At 43.5% G+C, this 24607-nt stretch overlaps 1 protein-coding gene across 3 annotated transcripts in view; it reads left to right on the top strand.

Annotated features, from left to right (window-relative positions):
* RALGPS1 (Ral GEF with PH domain and SH3 binding motif 1) overlaps positions 1 to 24607 on the top strand; it is a 309463-nt gene that overhangs the window by 234703 nt on the left and 50153 nt on the right. For all 3 annotated transcript variants that reach the window (XM_069986819.1, XM_069986820.1, XM_069986821.1), the window contains exons 10-12: positions 724 to 861; positions 5511 to 5604; positions 21320 to 21387. In XM_069986819.1, coding sequence (XP_069842920.1) covers positions 724 to 861; positions 5511 to 5604; positions 21320 to 21387 — 300 coding nt within the window. The remainder of the gene's footprint in view (positions 1 to 723; positions 862 to 5510; positions 5605 to 21319; positions 21388 to 24607) is intronic.

The following is a 24607-nucleotide window of genomic DNA, read 5'->3' on the forward strand; positions in this document are numbered from 1 at the left end:
TCAAACCAATAATCTGAATTGTTTTTTTTTTTTCACAAAATGAAGGATTTTATGTTCTAATAATGTTTGATTTTATATAAATTCTATTAACTTAAAGGGATACTCAGGAGACAGAAAATGTAGTTTTTATTACATTGCTTAAATAAAGTTATATTATATGTATATTTTTAATGTGCACACTCCCTTCTGTTGACTGGCAGCTATAAGGGGCACCACTGCCGCCTTTGCTGCCACCAACATTTGTGTCTTAGCCCTGCAGTTCCCGATCCCCTTCTCTGTTCTAGCGCTGCTGAAGAGTGCTATACAGATCAGGATCCCAGTCCCCTGTATACGGTATATTATATATAGTACAGAGGGGGGGCTGTCTAACGTGATCATGGTATCAGGCGGCCCCTGCAGAGGGAGCGGTGGTCAGACATTCAACTCTGTGGGGATAGTTGGAGATCTTCATCCAGTCCATAGAGTTCCTTCATCTGGCAGACCCCCATTCTCATGACAAGTGGGGGTACCAATGATAAGAACCCCCACTAGTCATAAGAATAAGTGTCTTTTGTGGTAAAACTCTCTGTAGAGCAGAGATTATTCTGACATATACAGGTAAATATACATTATCTTACAATATGATGTGAGTTTTCTGGTTAGATGGAGATTACAAAATGACAAAATTATATATTATAAACAGAATAACTTTTAACTTAATTTTCTCTTTTTTGCCATTTGCAGGTATTTACCTCCTGGATATCATCTACGTAGACTCAGCATACCCAGCATCAGGCAGCATCATGGAGAACGAGCAACGCTCTAACCAGATGAACAACATCCTGAGGATCATTGCCGACTTACAAGTGTCCTGTAATTATGGTTGGCATTGTTCCCTTTCTTTCTTAGTTGATTCTTTCCTCACTTGTATTCTAGTCGTTATGGGACATCTAATGATTTGTTATTGTCTGTGAGTGCAGTACAGTCTTTCCACCACCAGAGGCAGCATTAACCTCTTAGATATTTTAAGGGGGATTTCTTAAAAAATAATTCTTACAAAGTGACCTTAAAATTTACATAGGGCCTAATAAATGCAACTAGATCAAAACACATTACCTAATTATTAAGACAAAACAGGGTTTGAGGGTTACGTCTTTGGCTTGGTTCCAATAAAGGGGAACGTGACACTTGTTATAGTTCACTCCTCATCTGTTTGTTGACTTTCAATACCTATGAAGAGTTTTGCACATTATGGTTAATCCAACTCAGGATGAACAGAGTTAAAAGTTAGGCTGGGCCTTCATCCTCCCCCCATTTTGGCCATAGATGTTAGCTTTGTGGTGCGCAGGTTATAGCAGATTCAATAGTAGTTGTACATCGGGGTCGGGAAGCCTTTGGCTTTCCAGTTGTTGCAAAACTACAATTCCCATCATGCCTTTAGCTTTGTAGTTTTGCCACAGCTACAGGGCTGAAGGCTTCCCAAGATGTTAAACTTGTGCCCAACATAGACCCTATACAGATATACCGCTGCCACATCCAGACATATGGGAGGACTAGACAGGTATTATTTGTCCAATGCCCATATATATGTAAACATGTATATAAATCACAAGGTTTTTCCCTCCGGCTCTGCTTTCATAAGTGATAACGATTTCTATTTTATCAGAAGTACTGCATTGGTGCAACAATGTACATATCATGTCTTTCCCATACTGTACATATAGTCTTACCCACCGAGCACACGTTGGTGTTGCTCGGTGTAAAAAAAAAATAAAAGACAAGATCAGCCAGAGAAACTATCATCGGCTGATCACTGTTAAACTTGCATAACAATCATTAGCCGCAGACCACGCATTGCTACGTGTAATAGTAATGCACGCCCGACGGCTGACAAATGTATAAAGAAAATAATATACTTTATACTTACCGTGGCGAAGGACATCGGGGAGCAAGTATAAAGTTTATCATTTTACACATTTTAGGCAAGGACTGCACGGACATCGCTAATGATTATCCAGACGTCTAATAGGCTCAGTTAGCGAGTGCTGATATAGAAGATCGGTGGTCGCCTACTCTAGTCATCCTGCCGGGTGATGCGGCCCTTACATGCAGTGCACTGTGGGAACAGAAATATGCAAATTAACTGTCCAGAAGGAAGAGTGTAGCTCTCTATTGCCACCTATAGGTAGCTAGACAATATGTGAATCTGCAAATACTCGCACGTTTTATACATCGAAATGGCTGTAATATAAAAATATGTCTAGTATTTTCTCCATAAAACTATATTGTACTCTAAATGCAACTTTACATATTTACTGCTCTTGTTTGTTTTGAGACTTTTTGTGCAGTTCACACGATGCTGTTATTTCACTTGAGGTTTTATAGTCTATTTTGGTGTCTTTCTAGTATCAGCCTTGGAGAGACTTTCACCTCCTAGGAAAAACTTACATTTGAAGGGGATGTCAGTATGGGTGCCAATTTCTAGTAGGCATGACTGAGTCCAAGAATAATAGGAAGCCATTCCAAAACAACTGAATAAATTTATGTTTTCTCCTTCCAATTTCTGTCAATGAGAAGTAGTCAGAACAAGTGGAATGTGACAAGTGTATACGCCAGGATGCCGAGACCCAGTCGGCCATAGAGTTTAAAGGAGTCTCTGAATTATATCATACTGTGCGTTTACAGTGGAGCGACCCCAAATGCTGGAAATACTTATTGTAAAACAGCACATTAAAAGTATCAAGATATACCTGGGAAACAGCCGGCTCCAGCACTAATCGATCCCACCTGCCTGAATCCTGACCTCAGAAATCCGGATCTGTTACCCTTCCTACAGGGAAGCTTTCCTGCTAGGGATCAAGGGAGGACATATGCCAACAGGCTGTCATTAAATCATATATAACTCATACTTAGGATAGGCAATGAATTGGTCAGAGTCCAGCTCACTAGGACAAGCTGCAATACCAGCTGCAGCCACTACCCAGTGTACAGCGCTGTGTCTGGTAGGGAATGCAGATGCTGCAGTGCTCGCCCAAGTGTGGCAGTCCCTGGAGTTAGCTGCTTGTGGGGGGTCCTGAGTGCTAGGATAAGGCAAGTATACCCGATCAATAAAAATTCATAGAAAACTCCCTTCTGCTTCTAAAAAGCCTTGTATATGGGATGTAGAACGGTTTAAGGCCAGCTCTGTCCTATCAGAACAAATCTTACACTTTCACACTAAGCCTATTTTATGAAGCTAGACTTTTGGCATATGAGAAAAATGCCGCCCTGCACTTCACACCTTTTTATGCAATTTTGCTTTAAGGGTGCCTTCACACCTACCAGATCCACAGCGGATCTCACTTCTGCGGATTCGAAGCGAGAACCGCTGCGGATCCGGTATCAATTCACCCCTATGACAGCACATATTCGCAGCGGGATTAACATCCCGCTTTGAATATGTGCTTTAACTCCCTGGTGCCCGCAGCCCAGCCGTCGCATCCCCCATCCCCGGCGGCGGCACATCCCCCCCATCCCGGCCACATCCCCCCATCAGCCCATCTCCGGCCCGCCGCCGCGAGCATACATTACCTGCTCGGCGGCGCGGCTGCAGTGAGGCTGCCGGCTCCGGTCCCGATCCCAGTCAGCTGATCTGAGCGGGACCGGAGCCAGCAGCCTCACTGCTGCCGCGCCACCGAGCAGGTACTGTATGCTCACGGGATGCGGACGGCGGCGGGCTGGGCTGATGGGGGGATGCGCCGGGGATGCGACGGCGGCGCTGCGGGCACCAGGGAGTTAAAGCACATATTCACAGCGGGATGTCAATCCCGCTGCGAATATGTGCTATCATAAGGGGTGAATTGATCCCGGATCCGCAGCGGTTCTCGCTTCGAATCCGCAGAAGTGAGATCCGCTGTGGATCCGGTAGGTGTGAAGGCACCCTTAAGCATTATGTTTTATTTAATACTTATCAATTCATGTTTAAAGGGGTAGTGCGGCGTTTAACATTTATTCACTAAATAACACACATTACAAAGTTATACCCCCCACCCCGGAAGTGTGGTGCATTATACTTACTCCATTGCTGTCGACCCCGGCCGCCATCTTGGGTCGATGTCACCTTCAAGAGGCAGACCGGACCGCTCCAGCCGTCCCTCATGCCGACCCCCCTCTGCCGCGTCATCAGCCGCGATTGGCTGAGCACAGTTATGCTACGGCCGGCCTCCCGAAGATGATGTCGTCAACCCAAGATGGCGGCCGGGGTCGGTGAGTATAATGCACCACACTTCCGGGGTGGGGGGAACACGTGGAAGGGGGCAATTCCCTTAAATAACACACATTACAAAGTTGTAAAACTTTGTAATGTGTGTTATTTAGTGAAAAGTTGTTAAACTTAAACGCCGCACTACCCCCTCAGTGTCTAGTATGTTTAGAGCTCATACGAGTTGCTTATGCCTATGTCTACATGCAAACTTCAGGTGTGACGCTCCATGATCCAGATGGATAAAGTCGAATTATTAGGGGGGATTATATGTGCATCTCTTGACCTATACACCCCTTTAGTAGAAACCACCCCACCCTTAAGGTTGGCAATTAAGGTGCCCGTACACCTTTGATATCTGTCGATAGCTATGGCTCCCAGTCACGTTCCTGGCTTAGCCGGGCGTTCATATGTTGGGAGTGGATGAGGGAAGGTAAGCAGCTAGCAGACAGCTCCAGTGTCAGACTGGGGTATCTGGGGCCCACCAGAAAAAATTATCCTGGGGGCCCACCAGTGAAAAACCAGGGAGAAATAACATGTCACTCAGGGTTCGTGCAGGTTCTAAAGCTGGGGCTGTCTTCTGGTGGGCAAGTCCGACACTGGACAGCTCTATCTTCTGGTAACATGAAGCATGGAAATCCAACATGCCCAGTACTCAGGGGAGGCCTCCATGCACATTAGGTCAACATCCGTATACGTATGAATCCTTTAGGGAGCACATATACTTTTATCGATGAGGGGATGATAGCACCAAGAAACATTCACCTGGGGCCACTGGAAGCTGTATGGGGCAACAGGTATCAGGTGGTGAAAGGAGGTTATCTTCATGGCAATAGTGTGTATGTGACTATTATACTGCCACCCAAAGATGCATCATTCTCAGGCTTTCCATGCTTATGGTATCTGCCATTAAATTAAGCAGATGTCTGTGCTTCCTGTTGGCATCTTTTCCAGCTGTCCTTATTGTCTACTGTAGTTGTCTCCAGTCTGCAGCTGCTGGGATGGTGAAGGTCTGAACGAGCTGGTCTACTAGGAGATGACATGGAATGGGGAGGTTTGACCATCCTCATCCTTCTCCATCCCAATACCTGGAGGCTCCGACAGTGTCTGTACGGCACACCCACACCTGAAAAGACAGGAATACAGAACTATAGTTGAGGTCTAACAACCGTCCCATACCCGTTCCCTGATACTTGTAGATGTTAGTTTGGGGACTTATTTATTTGCAATATATCTCATAGCATGAGCTTGATCATGATGTATGTCAAGTTATGAATTCTTTCCTTAACAGATCACCTTGCAACATTACCCCATGTGCAGAAGTATTTGAAGTCTGTCCGGTACATTGAAGAACTACAGAAGTTTGTGGAAGACGACAATTATAAGTAAGTTATCCGATATGTCTGATATTTTCAATAGAACTGTTGTGATTTCCTGCAGGGGGTTAGACATGCGTCCACCAAAAATCTGATTACAAATGACCTTGTCCGTAAACATGTTGAAGGGAATTTAGACTTTCAGAGTCTCCCAGTCAGTAGTGCCACTCTTTTCCATTGGTTGTGTCTGGTATTACAGCTCAACCCTGTTCAAGTCAGAACGTGACACAGTCCAAGCACAAGATTGGCGCTGTTTCTGGAAACAAGTCGGCCCTTTCCAATAATGGTTAACATTAGGAACCTGTTTTGTCTGACATCATGAAATCAGACTTTCCCCAGGATAGAATGGTTCCTGATTGAGCGTTAGCAGTTCTGCTTACAACTTAAAATCACAGACTCAGACAGCTGATGTACGTATCAGTAACATAAGTTGGGGAAGCACGCCCTTTATTTGTATGAAGTTTTATAGACAAAATATGGGGCGGTATTACTCATGCGCAGTGTATTCAAGTATTGCAAACTTAACATATGCGTCAGAGTTCCTGGAAAATATCACTTTCCTTTCTTCCTTCCAGACCTTCTTTCTGTCACGCTTTGATCACTTTCTGATCATCTTCTAATTCAGAGACCTGTATATATATATAGGTGTAGTCCCACAGGTCACAGTGCAAGCAGGTAAAATCACATCACCTAGCCTTATCAGAACCTCATTTTTTTTTTCCTATTAGGTAAGAATGTTAGAATTTCTAAAATGTACGTTTACACTGACATACTTTTAAAAGGTTTTATTTATGCAGTTTTTTTTTCAAAAACCAACAGTTACAACAATAGTACAAACAGACAACAAGCCTTCACAGGCTTGAAACCATACACTATAAAACCAGGAAACAGATAGTATCAGAGATCACTGGTATTATACAGAGTCCCAAGTCCAGAATGGTCATATCCACAGTGACATAACTCATAGGAAGTCCCAGACTCCGGGAACAACTCTCAAAAGGTAGGGTATCATGTTAAAGTATGGACCCAATGCCTGGGGCCCGCCAGTCAAGTACACACAGAATAAACACACCACTCATTCACCTTACACACTGTGCGACACTCCTGTCCTCCAACCCCCGGCCAGCAAATAGAACCGTCCTAAACATTTAATTCTGTGTTTGAGAAGTCATCTCAGGCACAGCCAGCCAGTGCAACCATATTTTATCAAACTTTTTGGGGCAATTTAGTTTTTGATATAGTACCCTATAAAGGGGGATATATGAATTAACAATAATCTTCCATTATGATAGAGAGGGAGTGTCTGGAGATTTCCATGCCATGATCACCACCTTACACTGACATCCTTGAAATGAGGATGCCCCCCCCCCCCCCCCCCGCCTTTAAAAATGACTGCTTCCAAGAGTCTGTATCTCCGCCCCTTATTGACACTGTAGAAGACATGGACTCCATGAAATTGTTTCTGTCCAGCCTAAAGATTTGATTTTTCTCAGTGCGGATGAATCATCTTTTCAATCTGAGCCAAAAAGCAGCTGTTTCCTTTTAGCGTCGGGCAGGGAGGTTGTTCATTTTTCCAGATTTTTGCCTTCCTCAATAGATGCTGCGTCCTGACATTTCAGCCTCCGCCGGGAATACAGACGTGCAATGTCAAGCCCGACATTATTGAAATAAGCCTTTGAATTGAAATGCTGCAGAATATAAATGCACTGTGCAAATCCCCCCCTGAATACACGGGCTGTTCATAGTAATGGACGCTCTCCTTCTTACCATGGAAGTGAGGGCTGTGTTTGATCTTTGAGCAGAAGCAGCATCTAAGGAGATTGTGGTGGTAGTAAATAGTGATCCCTTCCCCCGTGTTATTGGACAACATAAAGTAATACAATAAATAACCAAAATCACTAGACCACAAATTCGGGCCAGCACTGAGGAATTCTGGGTATAATACGAGGCTGGATGACTGTAAATATTGCTAAACTAAGGGTCCTATTCCACGGGCTGAGCAGGGCCCGATCAACGATGTAAACGAGTGCCGATCTGCTAGATCGGCGCTCGTTTACTGGGCCTATTCCACGGTCCGACAGTCGTTAGCGACTGCTGCAGGGACATCGTTACCGATGTCCTTGCAGCCCTTGTTTCATACATTACCCGTCCAGGCGCAGGTCTTCTCCTTCTCCCGATCCCGCGCGGCAGCATCAGCTTCGGAGCGGCCTGACTGAACTGACAGAACGCTCAGCCAATCACTGGCCGCGGCGGTCCTGGCCAGTGATAGGCTGAGCGCTCTGTCAGCTCAGACAGGCTACTACGATGCTGATGCTGCCGCGCGGGATCGGGAGAAGGAGAAGACCTGCGTATGGAAAGGTAATGTATGATGTTTGTGAAATCGTTGGTCGCCCGCCGCGCCAGCTATTCCACATAGCGATGCGTGGGTGGCGACCGATGATTTTAGGTTTGATCCTAAATGAACAATCAGCCGATGACACGATCATCGGCTGATCGTTCTCTCTATTCCACGGAGCGATAATCGCCCGAGTCGGGCCGATTATCACTCCGTGGTTTAGGCCCCTATGGTAAATCTACACGAAAGACTTGACGGCTCTGAATTCCTACGATAGTTTGGCCGGCAGCTGTCCCTCCTGATCCCCCCATAAATATATACTTAGAATAACACAGTTGAAATATAGTGTGTTATATCCTTCTCTACCAGAAATCAGCACCTGGGGGGTGTAGGGAGGCTCCCATACACATTAGATGTTTGGCTCGTCCTGCAGAAATTGGTGGGTTTTATATTGTCACTACGCGGATGGCGTTTACAGCAGAAGATGCAACATCAGCTGCTGCATGTTACGGATTTACCTCTGTTAAGCAGTTCCGGAGGTTCTTTTGGTAGAAAACAAATTTTAAACCTTGGTCTCACCAATCTACTCTCCCCACCTAGGTCCGGTGCTTGTTTCACATAAATTGGGATGCCCCCTACATGATGTCAGAAGGAGGGGGGGGGAGTCATGGATTACAGTGCCAGATCTGCCATTAACTAGTTACCACTTACTGGTCTCAAAAGTCAGGAAATAGTCACTAGAACATTTACCAACCGAGATGACCCTGAGATTTTTGTCCAAACTTTTCTGTGCCTCTTTTGCCTAATTTATCATGGTTTACACCTACAAACAGGCATAAACCGTGGCAGAAATTTACACCCGCTATGGTGCAGGTGTAGATTTCTGCCCCCGCTGTGCAACAGGCGCACACTTCTTAGTAAGACCAGTGGGTGAATGTGGTTGGGGCTTTATTTAAAGGGAATCTGTCAGCACCTGGACCGAACCCGGTTGCACGCATGCGCCGTTGCTGACAAGGACTGCACGCCAACTTGCCAGTTCATGACTGCGCCAATTCCCACTGGTGGCGTGCTCTTGGTAATGCTGTTCACACATGTGCCATAGGGTGGAAGATTAGGGAGGAGAAAGTAATGGTGAGGTGTTCCGAGGTGCGGCACAAACGCGAGAATTCCTCAGTATGAACCCACCCTAAGACTAGAGTACGAGTCTTGATAAATCTCCCCCGTTATGTATTGAACAAGATACAGACCCAATACACATATGAAAATTGCTAAAAGCAGCCCCCCCAACTACATAAATCTTCATAAAAATAATAAGGCTCTTAGTTACCATTTCCAAACAGTGTAAACCATCCCACATGACACGTCAAAAAATGTGATCCTGAGTGTTTAGACCCCTACCGATCAGGAGAATGAGTTGGGAGAAGACCATGCTGCAGCGCGTCCACTCAGTTAGAAAAAAGAGTTGGACTTATAATGGAAGTCTTTGGAGTCCGACTCTTTCTTCTAACTCAGCTGCAGCGCGGTCCTCTCCTGCTTTCTTCTCTCGTTCTTTCAATCGGTACAGGTCGGAACACGCAGACCCGGCCCAATCAAAACTTTTGAAATGTTTGACATGACATGTCAAAATTTTTTTGTAATGATAGTGACCCTTAAAATACTCTTGTATTTTTACTGTAACTTCCTTTTTGCGCACGTGAAGCAGTCATAGTGTATGAATACAATACAGGAACGGCAGAAAGCCGTGTGGAATAAAATATTCCCTCTGGGTTGAGGTTTGACTTGTTATTTTCTGGTTGGTTTCTGGTGTGATGTTAAGTATTCTGGAAGTCTTTCTTCCTGGACGGCTTGTTTCAGCTGAAGTAGATTTGCATTAGGAGGAATATATATCAGGTTTGGGGGGAATTTAACATCGTTACCTTGATTTTAGGGGAAATGAAATCCATTACATATCACTTTTGAATAAAAGTCCCCTGCAGAGAAGAGCGGACCCCCCGCCACCCATCCATGGCCTGGGGTGTAACTCTGAAGGGTTTTAGTTTACATTCATGTAGAGTGTGGGCTTGGCGGTATACAAACCTGCTATAGTCATACATTTTGCTGACCGCCATTGTCTGCTGACTGAGGCAAATTATAACCAGTTGTTTTCCATAAAACAATGCAAGAAAGTAATAAATAAATAAAGGTGCATGCTAACATGGCCACCATCATCTCCTGTGTAAGGTTTCTCACCCGCTGTATTCTATTAGAGCACTCTCTGTACATGAGGCACAGTGCACCACATTGGCAGTGTGAGGAGTCACTGTTAAAATTTCGGCTATAATTTACATTATCCAAGGATTAATTCATGAGAGGAATTAAACAGGAAACGTCGCTGCCATTCTCGTCCCAGATGTATAGACTAGATACTATATTTATCTGCGGCCAGCTGTCCGTATATGATAGAGAGAAGAATGGCCCTTTTATGTGAGCGGGTACATCCCGTGGAATTCTAGGTAACGTGGAGCCGGGATCATTTTACACTTAAATTAGCAAGTGAAATCTGCCGAGAGCCAGGGAGCAGATTCCACCTCAGCTCTGCTACATCTAGGAATGGCGCTGTGGTAATGGAGAAACAACATAGACATTGTCATCCCCAGGAAGGTGATAATTCAGAGTCCTGCGGAGATTAATGCAGACATATATAGTGTGTAAATTGTAGCTGTGTAATGTTTTGGACAGTGGAGACCTTCCTTACCATTCAGAGAGGAACTGAAGGCACAGAGAAGAGGGAGATGCAGCTGCAGACCTTCCAACGGAGCCTGAATGCTGTGAGAGTGGAGGAGCCACAGGATGGAGAACTAGGATTACACATGGCTCTTTAAACATTGCAGACCACTGCAAACCCCATCCCAACCCCATCCTATCACACTGGGGTCACACTGTTATTATATTGTGAGATGATGCTGATAGATGGGGACTACTCGATCGTTTAAATTTACAGATGGGTTTTATTATGGGTTTCATTTAGTATTGTAAATGGTATGGGAAATGCTAGATCCTTCTTGAAATGGATAATCCAGTCATTGATATTTAGGATAGCCACATTCCATCAGCTGACATGCTGTGGTGGTGCCTGGTGTCCTGCTCCCAGCTGGTCGATTCCACCGCTCTAGTTGTGGGTACTTAGAATGTACATGTACCTGTACCTGTGCAGGATGTATGCCACAACCCATTCACTTCTTTATCGTAGAATCTAGTCACTGCCATCTTAGAGTCTAGTCTACATGCTAGCCATTGCTGCTCAAACCTGTTCCAGTGGCAGGGGATGCAATATGCTGATTTACTGGGAAAAATGTCCGCACCCCCTTGCAAGGGTAATGGATGAGGATCACACAGTCCCTTAGATTCTGCTCCCCAACGTAGCCTACAGCCAAATCTATTCGTGTCCCTGTGAGTCCGCTAGAGTAGACGACTCCTTGTGCATTACAATTTGCTACAAACATATGATAGATACTGGTCCTACTTATCACTTTTTGGGGGAGTGAAAATCCCGTAACCACCATTCACCTATTCACAGATCAAGAATTTGTATTGCCTCGAAGAGTATGATGGTTATGGCAAGAGAGGAGCAAATGATGTTCCTGTGGATGTGCCCAAAATGTTGAGAATACACTTTATGGCAAGGATGGGAAACCTGCCGCTCTCCAGCTGTTGCAAAGCGACAATTTCCATAGTGCCTGGACAGCCGAAGCTTTGCAGCAGCTGGCGGTTCCCCAAGCATGCTTTAGGGGAAATTGTTGGACTGAGCCAAATACAGAACCGTAATATATGTAGCAATGACTGAACGTAACCCTTTCATTACATATTTTATCTGGATTCTGTCTCCCATGTTGACCTGAGATAAACCATTCTTTACTTTGCTTTATAAACCTCGCTCCACTCAGACGCAGCTCCTTTAATCTACACAATAAACCTCTTCTCCCCTCTTGATCTCCTTCCCCTCTCTCTGTCATTGAGGATATGGTGATTCAGTCGATTATTTACTGAAAAGGTAAAATGAGGAAACTCAAGACATCCTTGAGAATGTCAAACTTTATAGGATTAAACCTTAAAAAGCAATCGTCTCTGCATGTCCCCTAACATAACAAGAAGCTTTGATGGCAGACCCCCGCCTCTCGCCCATTCATCGCCAGGAATTATTTAGAGAACCTTAGACGACCCCCAGTTAAGTGCACTTGAAATTAAAGACTTTCTAAGCTATGAAAAAAAAGAGAAAACATTAAATAGAATTTGGAGCGACTTGTGTCCCTTGTTCATTTGAGGCCCTCATGTTAATCCACAGCAATATCCTTCCTTAAACCCTTTCCCTTTAATTACTATAGTTGCCCCAGCTATGTTAGACCAAAGGAGTGATGGACAGGATCACGGCCTCCAGAGACCGCCAGGCTGTGTGTTAATCCCTTAAAGGGACCACTCATCAGATTTACAGGGCAGCATCAAATGACAGGGGCCCCTTCTTAAACCTCCATCACTATGTGGGTGGATTCTTTATGGCTGACAAGTGGTAAAATATGAAGTTTTAAAGGCGCAGGCAAACTTTTTGGGAGGGGGGATCAAATAATTTTTATTTATTTTTTTTACTAGAAACATTTTCTTTTTCTTTTTTTTTTTTTTTTTTTTTTAACAGCATTTAGAGGTATGCTTTACAGCAAGCCCTATGGCCATAGGTGACAATAGACTGGAGCTGTCCTGTTGACGTAAAAGTAACTTTTACAGGGCTCATTCTGTTTTCTATCTCCTGATGTCATCTTTAACTGTAAGGGCCGAATCTACACTCACCAATAGTCATGATTTTTCCAGACTGAAAGAACAGAAGGGAAACCTTTTAAATATGTCATAAGTCTAAATAAGTTTCAGGAGGGAAGAAAGTGAACACTAGAACATTGGGACACAAGCTGAGGTTATTGGAGGAATGATCTGCAGGAAATATTACTTTACTGAAAGAGTAGTAGATGCTTAGAACAAACTTCCAGCAGATGTCAATTCTTTAGGCAGAGACGCCCTTGAGACAGGGGCAGGCAGGATTCCAAGTGACGTCTGCATCGTGGATTCGGCTCAGTATTTTCACCTGTGTGAACGGGCCTTAAGATAAGAAGAAAGGAAATACTACAAGGGCAGACTAGATGGATCATGTGGTTTTATTTTGCTGGCAATCATCTAAAAACAAAAAGTAATGGCATGTATCCAAATTTTGCATTCAAAGGGCAATTTCTTGTTCCTGTGCAGAAGGGGGTGTACTGTATAATCAGGGTTGGTACAGATGATGTTAGGCTGGGTTCACATTACGTTTTTGCAAACCATTTTTTGAAAGGGAAAAAACAGATGCAACTGTGTGCATCCATTTTTCATGGACTGCCATTATAAAAAAACGGATCAAAACGGTTCCGTTTTTTTTTTTGACGGACACAAAATGTGGTCGACCTCATTTTTGTGTCTGTCAAAGAAACGGATCCGTTAAACGGATTGCAAAAACGTAGTGTGAACCCAGCCTTATAGTACATATCGGTATGGAGCCGGTGCCCTTGATTCCGCCGTGCCGTGCATGTAGCACCATCCCTGCTGGTCTCTGGATATCACATTAGCTCCGCTGATGGCTTTCCACATTCCCATCAAGCAGAGATATTTTCTCCCTGTAAATATTTACACAATCGGTTCCTGATACATCTTATTTAGCGTTTTTCACATGATTTGATATTCACGTCTGGAAGACTCTGCCAGGTTTCACAGTTACATTTCCGATTCCAAATAAACCCCAACATATTTCCCATGGAAAACTGCCCCGCCTATTAACTATTTCCTCTTAATAAAGCAACAGACTTAAAGCGATCCTCCACTCTTATTATATAATTTTATTTTATTCTGCCATGACCTTCCTAAAAATGTCACCATCTCCACAATTGAGATGGGACCGATGAAACACACACATAAAGGGCATATATAGCCAATGCTATAAATCCCATAGAGGAAGGAAGGTTTCAGCTCAGATAATTATGCTCCATGGGTGATACTGGCAAGCAGGGTGGAAGGGCCAGCCAAAGGGGCCACTACAAGAGTGCAAACAAGCATAATACTCCTGTGCCCTGAAACAGAGAGGGGGTGAACCAGCACCGACTATTGTTATGGGTCTTTCCCTTTACTATGCATGCTCTGTATATGGAAATGGTTCACAATAAAGATATAATGAAGATATATAGCAGAAGGCGAAGGGCTATTGAGGTACTGGATTTGGCTGCAGTCAAACCTGGATTTTCCGATATAGCATAGAGTAAGACTGTACAGGATTTCTATAACATGTGAAGTAACCAAACACAACATAAAAGTATTAGATCCCTAAGCCCTAATAATAAACCATGATCATATACAATCCTCTCCTGTTAGAAAAAATGGATTTAACAGCATGAGGGATTTCTGGTATCCAAGCAGGTATGTATGTGTTTATACATTGACTTTCCAGATGGGAGAACACACTGACTGCTCCATTATTATATATCTACAGAAATCCTCTGTATCCACATTCATGATCTTTGCAAACATTACTTTTTTCTCTCTTATATTCCCCGAGTTGTGTTTCACACAAGCTAAGTGCTGGCACTGCAGTAAATTCTGGCAACCTTTTATTCGTCCCTTTAAACATAGCTTTAGAGCCTCCATGTCCTCACTTGGTCTTGGTCCTGCTATAGCGTGGCTTGTTGATCTTATATTATATTTATTTATGAACAGGATTGGAGCGCGGCCAATATCTAATCCATGAGCTTTTTACTCTGCTTTTTTCTATAGATAAAATATAACTTGGTCTGGGCTGCATGCATTGTACAGAGTTATAATACATATGTTTTATGGAGCTATATAGGGTAATTTCAGTTCATTGATTGCAACACAAGTAATACTTTTAGCTGTCCTGAAAACAATATATATCTTTATACATTTTAATTAGTTTCTTTGCTCTGATAATAAATAATCCTATATAATCTGATCCACACTTGTCTGAAAATTCTAAGTATTGTTCAGTTTATCTTATTTTCTAAGTATAGTATTCAAAAAAACTTATTATGTTGATAATGTAGAGATTACTAAAGCCAGAGAGAGATCAGTGCAGAAGGAGAGATCAGGATATGATGGTCCCATTAAATATATTTCCCCAGCTTTTCCTTTGTATTAAATATTGGGAATATTTCCAGTGAGGCCCCTTTAGCAGCTTGAGAAGCTCAGCCATAGAGCAGTCAGTCAGGAAAAAAGGAGAAGGCAGAAAGCAGATTAAGGGAAATGCTCACTGAGCCTTGAGCAGCTCCACAAACACTCAACACCCACAGTTCTTAACGTCCAGTGCTGCAAGAAGGGAATGACTGCTTAGCTCTGAACGTGCAGCACAACAAGCAGGGAATGGCTGCTGAGCACTGAACATGCAGCACCACAAGCAGGGAATGACTGCTGAGCTCTGAACATGCAACACCACAAGCAGGGAATTACTGCTGAGCTATAAACGTGCAGCACCACAAGCAGGGAAGGACTGCTGAGTTTTGAACATGCAACACCACAAACAGGGAATTGCTGGTAAGCTCTAAACGTGCAGCCTCACAAGTAGGGAAGGACTGCTGAGCTTTGAACTTGCAGCACCAGAAGTATATATGTTAGAGAAAAAAGATGTTGAAAATAAATTAAGCAATATAGAAGCTGGCCAGCAGATACCCACATACCACAACAAAGGAGAATAACGATCTCCTAGCTTAGCCCTCATAGACATCACTATTGGTGCCTCTGATGCATGGATATGTAGGCAAGCTCTAAAAACAGGATGCCGACGTATCTATGCCTGGATCAACACAGGTCCCATGAATGTAAGAGACTTGAATATAGTCAAGTAATGACTGCTATTGGGTCAATTTATCAGATTTGCCAGTTTGGTGTATGTACTAAGCTGAGCACAGATATGTTGGCATTGTGTTTACAGGTTTTGCCGGTGTACCAAGTCTCGGAGACACATATTGTAATGTGAACGACACTAATAGAATTTGTGTATTTGGACGGTGGGCTGTTTAAACCAGTGCTTCTCAAACTTTTTCTACTGGAGCCTCACCAAACAGACCAAGGCAATACGTGGGCCTCACCAGACTGACCAAGAGGGAACCTGGGCCTTACCATCTGTGGTGAAAGTCCTTTTAAAAGCTGAAAATAATGCCAGGGCTAGCTTACACCTGTCTCCCAGGCTCTATATACTAATAAAGCAAGTACAAAATAAATTAATAATGTTGCTAAAACTGAGATTTTTGCAAACAGCAAAAGGACTGTGCAGATAATAGTTTCTTTGTGAAAACTGGCTCCCCAGCTGGGCCTCACCAACAACTAGGGGGCGACTCACAGTTTCAGAAGCACTGGTTTAAACTCTCGGTTTGTTATACAAAAGCTCAATATTTCTCAGATATCCTGTCCCATCAGTGGTTCATACCAGGCCAACAAGACATGATCTCTCCTGAGTTACTATGGCTTTACCAGCCCTATCATTATTCATATCAAGTAAACACAAGGGTTGCTATTTGGTTATGTTCCTCAGCATTGTGTCTCTAGTAAAACCCCACTATGGATTTTTCTCCATATTTCCCACAAATGCCTGGCTCCGGATGTCGACATAGAGTTCCCAGGCCATGTGTCTACAGCCACTTTGTCTTGTTCAGACCGACAGACATCTGGGCAACCTCCCCAGAGAACATATTGGTTTTTCTGTTAACATAGCCCAATCCCAGTGTTTACAAACCATACAATAACATAACGCGATCTGATGCCACTAACAGATGGGATGGAATTTAGGGGGTCCAGTTACCTCGAGGGAAATGGTGGTCTGGTTGGTCATGTATGGATTTAGCAGCCGTTCTCCTTGCATGCTTGTTAGGACCTGAACATCAGTACTAGTTTATGATCAAAGCTAAGGGTTCCTCCCAACAACCCAACAATTACTCTATCTCTATCTATCTGTGGGTTGGCAGCTGCTGTATCCACCATTACAGCTCCCAATGGAGTTATCACCCAGCTTATATAAGGCTCCGCATAGTCATGACTACTTATCTGGAGCGGTCCCAGATATTACCTAACATCCTGTAACATGCACATATCTTACACTCGAGGGGGGCTGCAGGATCTATATCCCCATCTCAGACAACAGCTGGACTACTATGAGTTTAACAGGTGCATGACAGATGACATGCTAATCCAGAGCAGCGTGCGCAGCTTCCTCTCCGGGGTACAATGTACAATACAGTCTACAAGCCCTAAGTAAATTTCTCCACATGCTTTAGCTGGTAAACATATTATAATGTGATTAATATTGTTCCAGGTATGTTGAAGATGAAAATATCCTGCAATCTGTGCTTTGTAGACCTGTCGCCAGTGAGGAAACCCAGCAACGTTGTGCTGTTCAATTGGAAATAGTAATTTGTGCAGTAGTAAATAGTAGTAACAGAGGACAGCAGCAGCAGACTCCAAAGGACTGCCTGGGGGACATAGATTTCCGTAACAGCTATATAGACTTATTATCCATAACATTAAAGCCTGGTGTTGTGTAGGTCCCCGTCATGTTCTGACCAGTAGAAGCTTGGACTCCACAAGACCTCTGATGGCATCTGTCACCATGATGTCCAGGGCAGATCCTGTGCAGTGTGAGATGCGGCCTCCATGGATGGGACTTGTTTCTCCAGCACATCCCACAGATGATTAATTGGCTGAACTCTGGGGAATCTGGAGGCCGAGTCACCACCTTCATCTCTTCATCATGTTCCTCATTCCTGAGCAATGTCTGCAGTGTGGTCACTGCGATTAGGGGGCCCGGCTGCCATGAAGGGGGGACTTGGTGGTGTATAATAGTTAGGTAGATGGTACATGTCACAGTAACATCCACATGATGCTAGGACACAAGGTCTCCAGCAGAACATTGCCCATCACACTGTCCCTGCCATCTTGTATTCTTCCCATAGTGCATCCTGGTGCCATCTCTTCCCCAGGTAAGTGACGCACACGCACCCGGTCGTCCACATAGTCATTATGTCGCCTTTTTCCATTGCTCTATGTTCCAGCTTGAGTGATCATATGCCCATTGTGGTGGACATTTGGGCACATCTTTTGGTATTGAAGCTGCGTTCTTTGGCCATGATGGGCAGTAGGGAATCTCCCAGGTAAATCACATTTTCCGTCTAGCTGTCTGCTATAGACATGTTCTTCTATAGAGTGGAAAAGATCAAACAGAGTACTTGAGAACTTTTCATATCTGCCAAATCTGTTTAGTATAAGTGTCTGTTTAATCCTGTTCGCCTTCACTCCCCTTCCTTCTATTTGGGATGAATAGATAATTATACAATCCTTGTGCCCCATAGGAAAGCCTTATAGGATGTAGGTGCCATAAAGCGTGTGTTTGTGTATGCGGCTCCTAGTAACCTATTAATAGGAGGTTTTGTTGGAGTATTAGGCAATCTTCTATCATGTAATGACAGGTTTCCCTCTCACGCCTGCATCCTGATTCCTTCTGACTTTGTGTTGGGAATGATACAGACAGAACAGTGAAGGGACATGTGGTTTGGGTTATAAGGACCCGACCTCTCCGTAGATATGTACATCCATGTGTATGTCTAAATCCTGTAGAATTATGGGATGGTCTTTATAGGCGCCATCCAGGTTTACTTTATTGGAGAAGCTAAATTCAGCCTAACATCAATGGAAAACTCCGACATTCGACATTGCTCTCAATTTGCCTGTAATGTGGGAATCAGGTGCTGGGGAATGACCGGAGGATATATGCCATGTTATTACCCTATAACTGGATGTTATTGGTGCAGTAATGTAGAGGGATGAGAGCGTTCCTATGTCTGTAACCCTCATGACTGGTTACAGCAAGCAAATGAACACTAGGAAGGAGCGATACCCTATTGTATTATGTTCTAAAATGGAGGTATGAAATAAGATAAGATAAAGACCCATTCTAGTCTGTTGGCCTTGTCAGGTATTTCAGCTCAGCGCCTTTCCAGTGACTACGGCTATATTACAACTGTGAAATAGTGAGTGTAATAAAGATTCTTTTTCCCTGCAGTGGCGCTACTAAACTTGGGATGCTGTGTGATCAGTTCATTGTTATAGGATTATTAAAAAGGTATTTTCTAAAGAGGAGACAAGGAGAACTCCGGGCATTTTTTTCAAGGAGGATGAAAAAAATAACACACGTACCCCCACTCCGGTCCCAAGCTGCTTCCTAGTTAGAAAGAAGACCTGAAATGGGACGTTCCAGTCCAGCTCAGCCAGTCAGCAGGTCTTCTTTCTAACCAGGAAGAGGTTGGGGACTGGTGCAGCGGTATATGGGCACCAGCCCCGGAGCCGGGGAGGCAAGTGCATGTTTTTTTTTTATCCTCCCTGGAACTTTGAAACCAATCTCCCTGCCTGGACCTCTCCTTTAAGTACTAAGTAAAGAGAGGAGCTCAGGACCACCTCGTAGTGCAGGTTCATCAAACTTGCTGCTCTCCAGCTGTTGCCAAACTACAATCATGCCAAAGCTCATGGAAAGCCAAAGCTTTAGCTGTCCAGGCATGATAGGAATTGTAGTTTTGAAACAGCTGGAGGGCTGCAGTTTGACACCTGTGTCCTAGTGTCTGGACATGAAACCTTCACCCAGCGTGGCCTTTGAATCTAATGGACTGATGGCGACCAATAAGGTACAGCATGTTCCTTCATAAAATATCAGTGATAGATATGTCTGGAGCTCGAGCACGCTCAGGTCTGTCCAAACCAGAATGCTCACCATTTGAGTACCGGTAGCTGAAGAAGTTGGATGCAGCTCTAGGGAGCCCTGCAAAACATGGATACAGCCTATGGCCTGTGGCTATCTCCATGTTTTCCAGGCAGCCATCAGTGTTTAGATGCCAAAAGATCAAGTTCAGATGAACCCGAGCGAGCGCGATGTTCGTTCGTATCCAATAGTATTGATATCTTTGCATTGCAGGGCTATTCATACACACATAACATGAGCCCCAGGAATAAGGTGCACCCAGGCTATGGGTTGTGGGCTGCAGCACATTGGGATACATGGCATAGTTCTGCATCTCTCACATTCTCTAGTGAGCAGTTGTGTGTTTTCACATTGCCGCTACTGGGCACGCTCTCAAACGGCCATATATAGCTGGAATCTGCTTCCTTACATATGTGCAAGCCGGATCCTGTTCTCTCAAATACCACGATCTGTCATGTACACACAGCTGAGAATGGTGCGGGTGCCAGGTACTTCCCATAGATCAGAGATAGTTTCCCCTTATCCCGCTCCTTCAGACACTAGAGCTCTTGTGCTAAGGTTTTGGCTTCTCCAGGTTAATGCATTGTTTATATCTCTATCGATTATTGATGAACTACAACTCCTAGCCTAACTGTGCCTGCTGGGAGTTGCATTTTTTGCCGCCTCCAGCTCCTTTTAGAGATCAAAACTTATGATGTCTCTGCAACTTGTCAGAAGGTTTTTTATTGAGAGGGACACTGTAACACCGGACTATTCCCTGACTGTACTTCATCCACATGGAGACTGTTACCATCCATGGACATGTGCCGAACTTACAGAATATTATATAAACAAGCTACATTTTACAGGCGAAAATTCATTAAATATTACGGCTCCCTCTTGATTGTTTATATATCTATTATTGTATATTATTTTTACAAGCCCATTACGTACTAGTGGAACGCCACTACCCTGACGTGTTAACATTTTCCATCCATTCCCTATGACTAATATGCATTAAAATCATTGTTCTTGATGGGACTTTGGCAATTTCTTTTAAACAATAAAAAAAATCCACTGATTTTTACTGTAATGACGACCTACATGAGAAGGAGGGTGGTCAGTGCTCTAAATCTCCTCTTCCTTGGGGGTACTCTAGAGATGAGATGAGCAAACTTACAGTAAGTTTAGCTGAACCCGAACCTGATCTCTTGACCATTGAATCCCATTGCCTGCATTGGCTGGAAAACATGGATACAGACCTTAGAAACCTATGGCTGTATCAGACAGCCTAGGGATGCATCCACCTTTTCCAGGTCGCTGGGTCAAAGGCCGAGTGATCAGAATCGTGTTCGTCAAAACTAACTGCTTATCTCTAGCTGCCTACTTTGAAAAACATTGCCACTCCTGTCCTCTGGTTGTTTGTGGTATTGCAGCTCAGCCCCATTTAAACTGAGCTGCAGTACTTCCACAAAGCTGTTTTGGGGGTGGGATGGAATCTCATATCCATGCAAGTTTTAAAATTTCTATACAAACGATAACATTTTTAATAAACCGTATTTGTTCGAGATCTTACACTCTTTACCTTAACCTAGAATTCTTTTGTATTTTAGGCTTTCCTTACGGATTGAGCCAGGGAACAGTTCTCCTCGTCTGGTCTCCTCCAAAGAAGATCTGGCAGGTATGAACTTTTTTTAATCGTCTAAAAAAATCAGAATGTGGACTTGTCCCAAGTACAATTTTAGCCGGACGTTAATGACCTGTATATAAAGGACCCCATCACAGTCAGTAGGTGATGTAGTGACAGCCCGGGGCACACGTATGTATCCTGCATCCCATGTGACACAACAGAAGAATTCAGACATTGTTCACAAGTATTCCAGTTTCCATATGGAGAGTGTTTTTTCTGGTCTTTATGTAAACCACAGAAACCAAATAAAAAGTATTTTTATGGAACAGTCAAATAAGAGGGAGATGGTTTTTACAGATTCACAGCACATGTGTAGTCACTTTCTTCAGGAAAACAAAAGAACTTTAGACCTTTTTTGTGGGGGGAACCTCATGTTTCACGGAAACTTCCTGTGCGGTGTTTATCCTCAATAAGACAACTCCTCTGTAGGATGGTGAAGACTTTACAATCGGGCTGTGTATGGACCCGGGGGAAGGAAAAGATGAGCTGGTCTTAGTTAGGGTTTATTTTGTTCGTGTTTTTTTTTTTTTTGTAGCATCCTAAAAATGCACAAACGGTACAATAATGGTGAAATATTCCTGAATAAGTCAGCAGTAATACTAGATTCTATTGTAAAGGAGTCCATAATGACACAATGGGGCAAAGTAACTCATACTGTTTAAGGCTACATTCACACAACGTAACTTTTCTATTAATCACGGCCGTTGTTGTCGATTTGCAACATAGCCGTGTTTAAGAGAAAAGTTATGTTGCACTGTAGTCAGAGGGAATCCCAGACGTAGTGGATACACATAGTATACAATCCATCCACAGACTGCAGCCAGAATCCTGCTCCACACTGACTAGGGGCAAATGCCCCGAGGCTGCAGTCTGTGGATGGATGCCTAGCCTTGGTAACCCTTGTCTTATGTCATTATACTCGTCACAGAGTTAGACTTTGACTTACAGGGGCCACCCTGGTGTTTCCCTATTTAGGTCCCAAAGCTCGCTACAGAGTGAGGACCTGAGGGACTACGTATCAGGGTGGTTTGGTGCTCTCCCCACAAGGAGGCACTACTTGGCAACGGGCTTCCTTCTCTGGAGAGAGGGATATCTGGCTATTTCTCGTGTTTTAGGACTCGTAACTGAGGCTCCACGGACCCCTTCTTTGTATATATATATATATATATATATATATATATATATATATATATATATATATATATATGTCACCATGTGTCTCTTTGACCTAACCACCATCTAACAGTGTCAGCACTTTGAGAGGTGAATTGCATCTGACAGACTTTCATCTCCATCTGTTGTATGGTTCCTCAACTATTTTGATTATGTGTAGTACTTTACAGGTTACAGACTATCTGATAATAGATTCTAGTATATCATGAACAGGTATTTGGTTTTGTCGTCTTTATTATTCGTGTATTGTGAAGCTCTCTAGTGGCTGTTGAGTTACCCTCTTTACCCCACACCATGTTAGGAGGGTCCCCTAATAATGAGTCGATCACAGGGTTCCCTACAAGGATGCTGCTGCATTGTTCCCGATCACAGCTGCAGGGCACAGTTTCCCTGCAGCACCTCCACAGGAAAAGTGAAGCATTACCCCTTTCTCATCAGAATCAATCCTCTATATAATTTATGGAGGTGCTAAAACTGTCAAGAGTGGGAGAACGTTGAATCTATTGGCTGGAGAAGAAAGCGGCTACAAAGTCATTAGGTCCTTTTCTAAACAAGAGAATTCCTTTAAGGCATTGCTGTTCATGCACTTTAACCTGTAGAAAACCAACGCAGTAAATTCGCCTCGAAACAAGCCCAGCTGACGTCGCCCTATATGTTATTACTTATGTCAGCTTTTAACAAGTGACATGCATTCACGTGTTGATCACTTAAAATACTGCAGTTGTAGAAACTAAAATCCACCTCTTTTGTGAGGTTATTACCCTCTGGATACTTTAAGTGTAATGACTTATAAATCTTAGCTGTGCTTTAGTGAGGGGGGTGGCTGATAGTATATGGGAACACTAGGCAGACCGTTTATGATTCCTGGTCTCTTGAGTTTACGTCGTATGGAGCAGGGTTATAAAAGCCCAGGATCACTTTTTCACTTTGCAGCCCGGTTTGCTTCTTTCTTAGAGCAATAAGGAAAGAGTTAAAACAATAAAGCACAAATTAATGTGGCTAAACATATTACTTCATTATTGTGGTATGTAAAGGCCTAAACTTGTCCTTGGAATGGAAAAAACAGTAATCGGAGCAACGCGTTTTGGGATCCAAAGTTCCAAACCTCAGATAGTTGTAGCAAGGCAACGCAGTTTGTTGTTGACATGATAAAATACAGAAGTGTCCTTCTGGTCTCTGGCGCGTTGAGCAATCTTCATAGTTGTGTGTCAGCTTTGGAATTTTTGAAATTTATTTTCATGAAAATTAAAGTTTTTGTCCTTAAGTTCAGAACTTTTTCCTCTAGGTCAAATACAGTACAATATTCTTCTAGCTTAAAAGCTGGTGCTATAGAGAGAGAAGACTATTATTAAGGGGGTTATTCTGTCTGCTTTTATATTACATGGTTACCTGACTAACCTGAATAAGGATCAGCAGATGAGTGCTTTAAAGAGTGCCCTTCTTTTTATTATATCCTCCTTAAAAGCATACAAACAGTAATAATGGAAAAAGACTGCACATGCAGGACCCTAGGAGTCTGAAGTGCACCTGACTTTTGAAGCCTTTGTGTATTTAAAGTACAAGGAGTATCACTAGTTCTGCCCATTATATAACTTGCATATGCCATTGTTCACCCCTCTGCAGGATTCATGCCTAAATTTCAGTTGAACCTGAGTTAGTGAAAGGAGTCTAGCTGCTATAGTGTCCACTATACACTGCCCACACACACAAGAGGGGATCCCACTGTGTATTACTGTAATACCCCTGCAGCAGCCCTGTGTCGGACATTATAGAGCAGCACTAAGTAGTATAGGCTGTGAATTTAGAATTGTGGTGAGATGTTACTTCTGCGGTCCCTGTGTGTCTCTATTACCGCTGTCTGTATCCAGCCACGCCCCTTCCTCCATGTTTCTCTCCATAGGCAGCTGACGTGATAATTTAGTGAACTAATCCCAATCCATCTTGAGCTGTTAATCACAGAGATTGATGCGTTAACAATGAAGTAGTAGCAGGAAACAAGCAATATAAGTGGATAAGTAGGCATTTTTTCTCTGATAAG

Source organism: Dendropsophus ebraccatus, chromosome 10 (assembly GCF_027789765.1).
Source record: "Dendropsophus ebraccatus isolate aDenEbr1 chromosome 10, aDenEbr1.pat, whole genome shotgun sequence".
Lineage (NCBI taxonomy): Eukaryota > Metazoa > Chordata > Amphibia > Anura > Hylidae > Dendropsophus > Dendropsophus ebraccatus.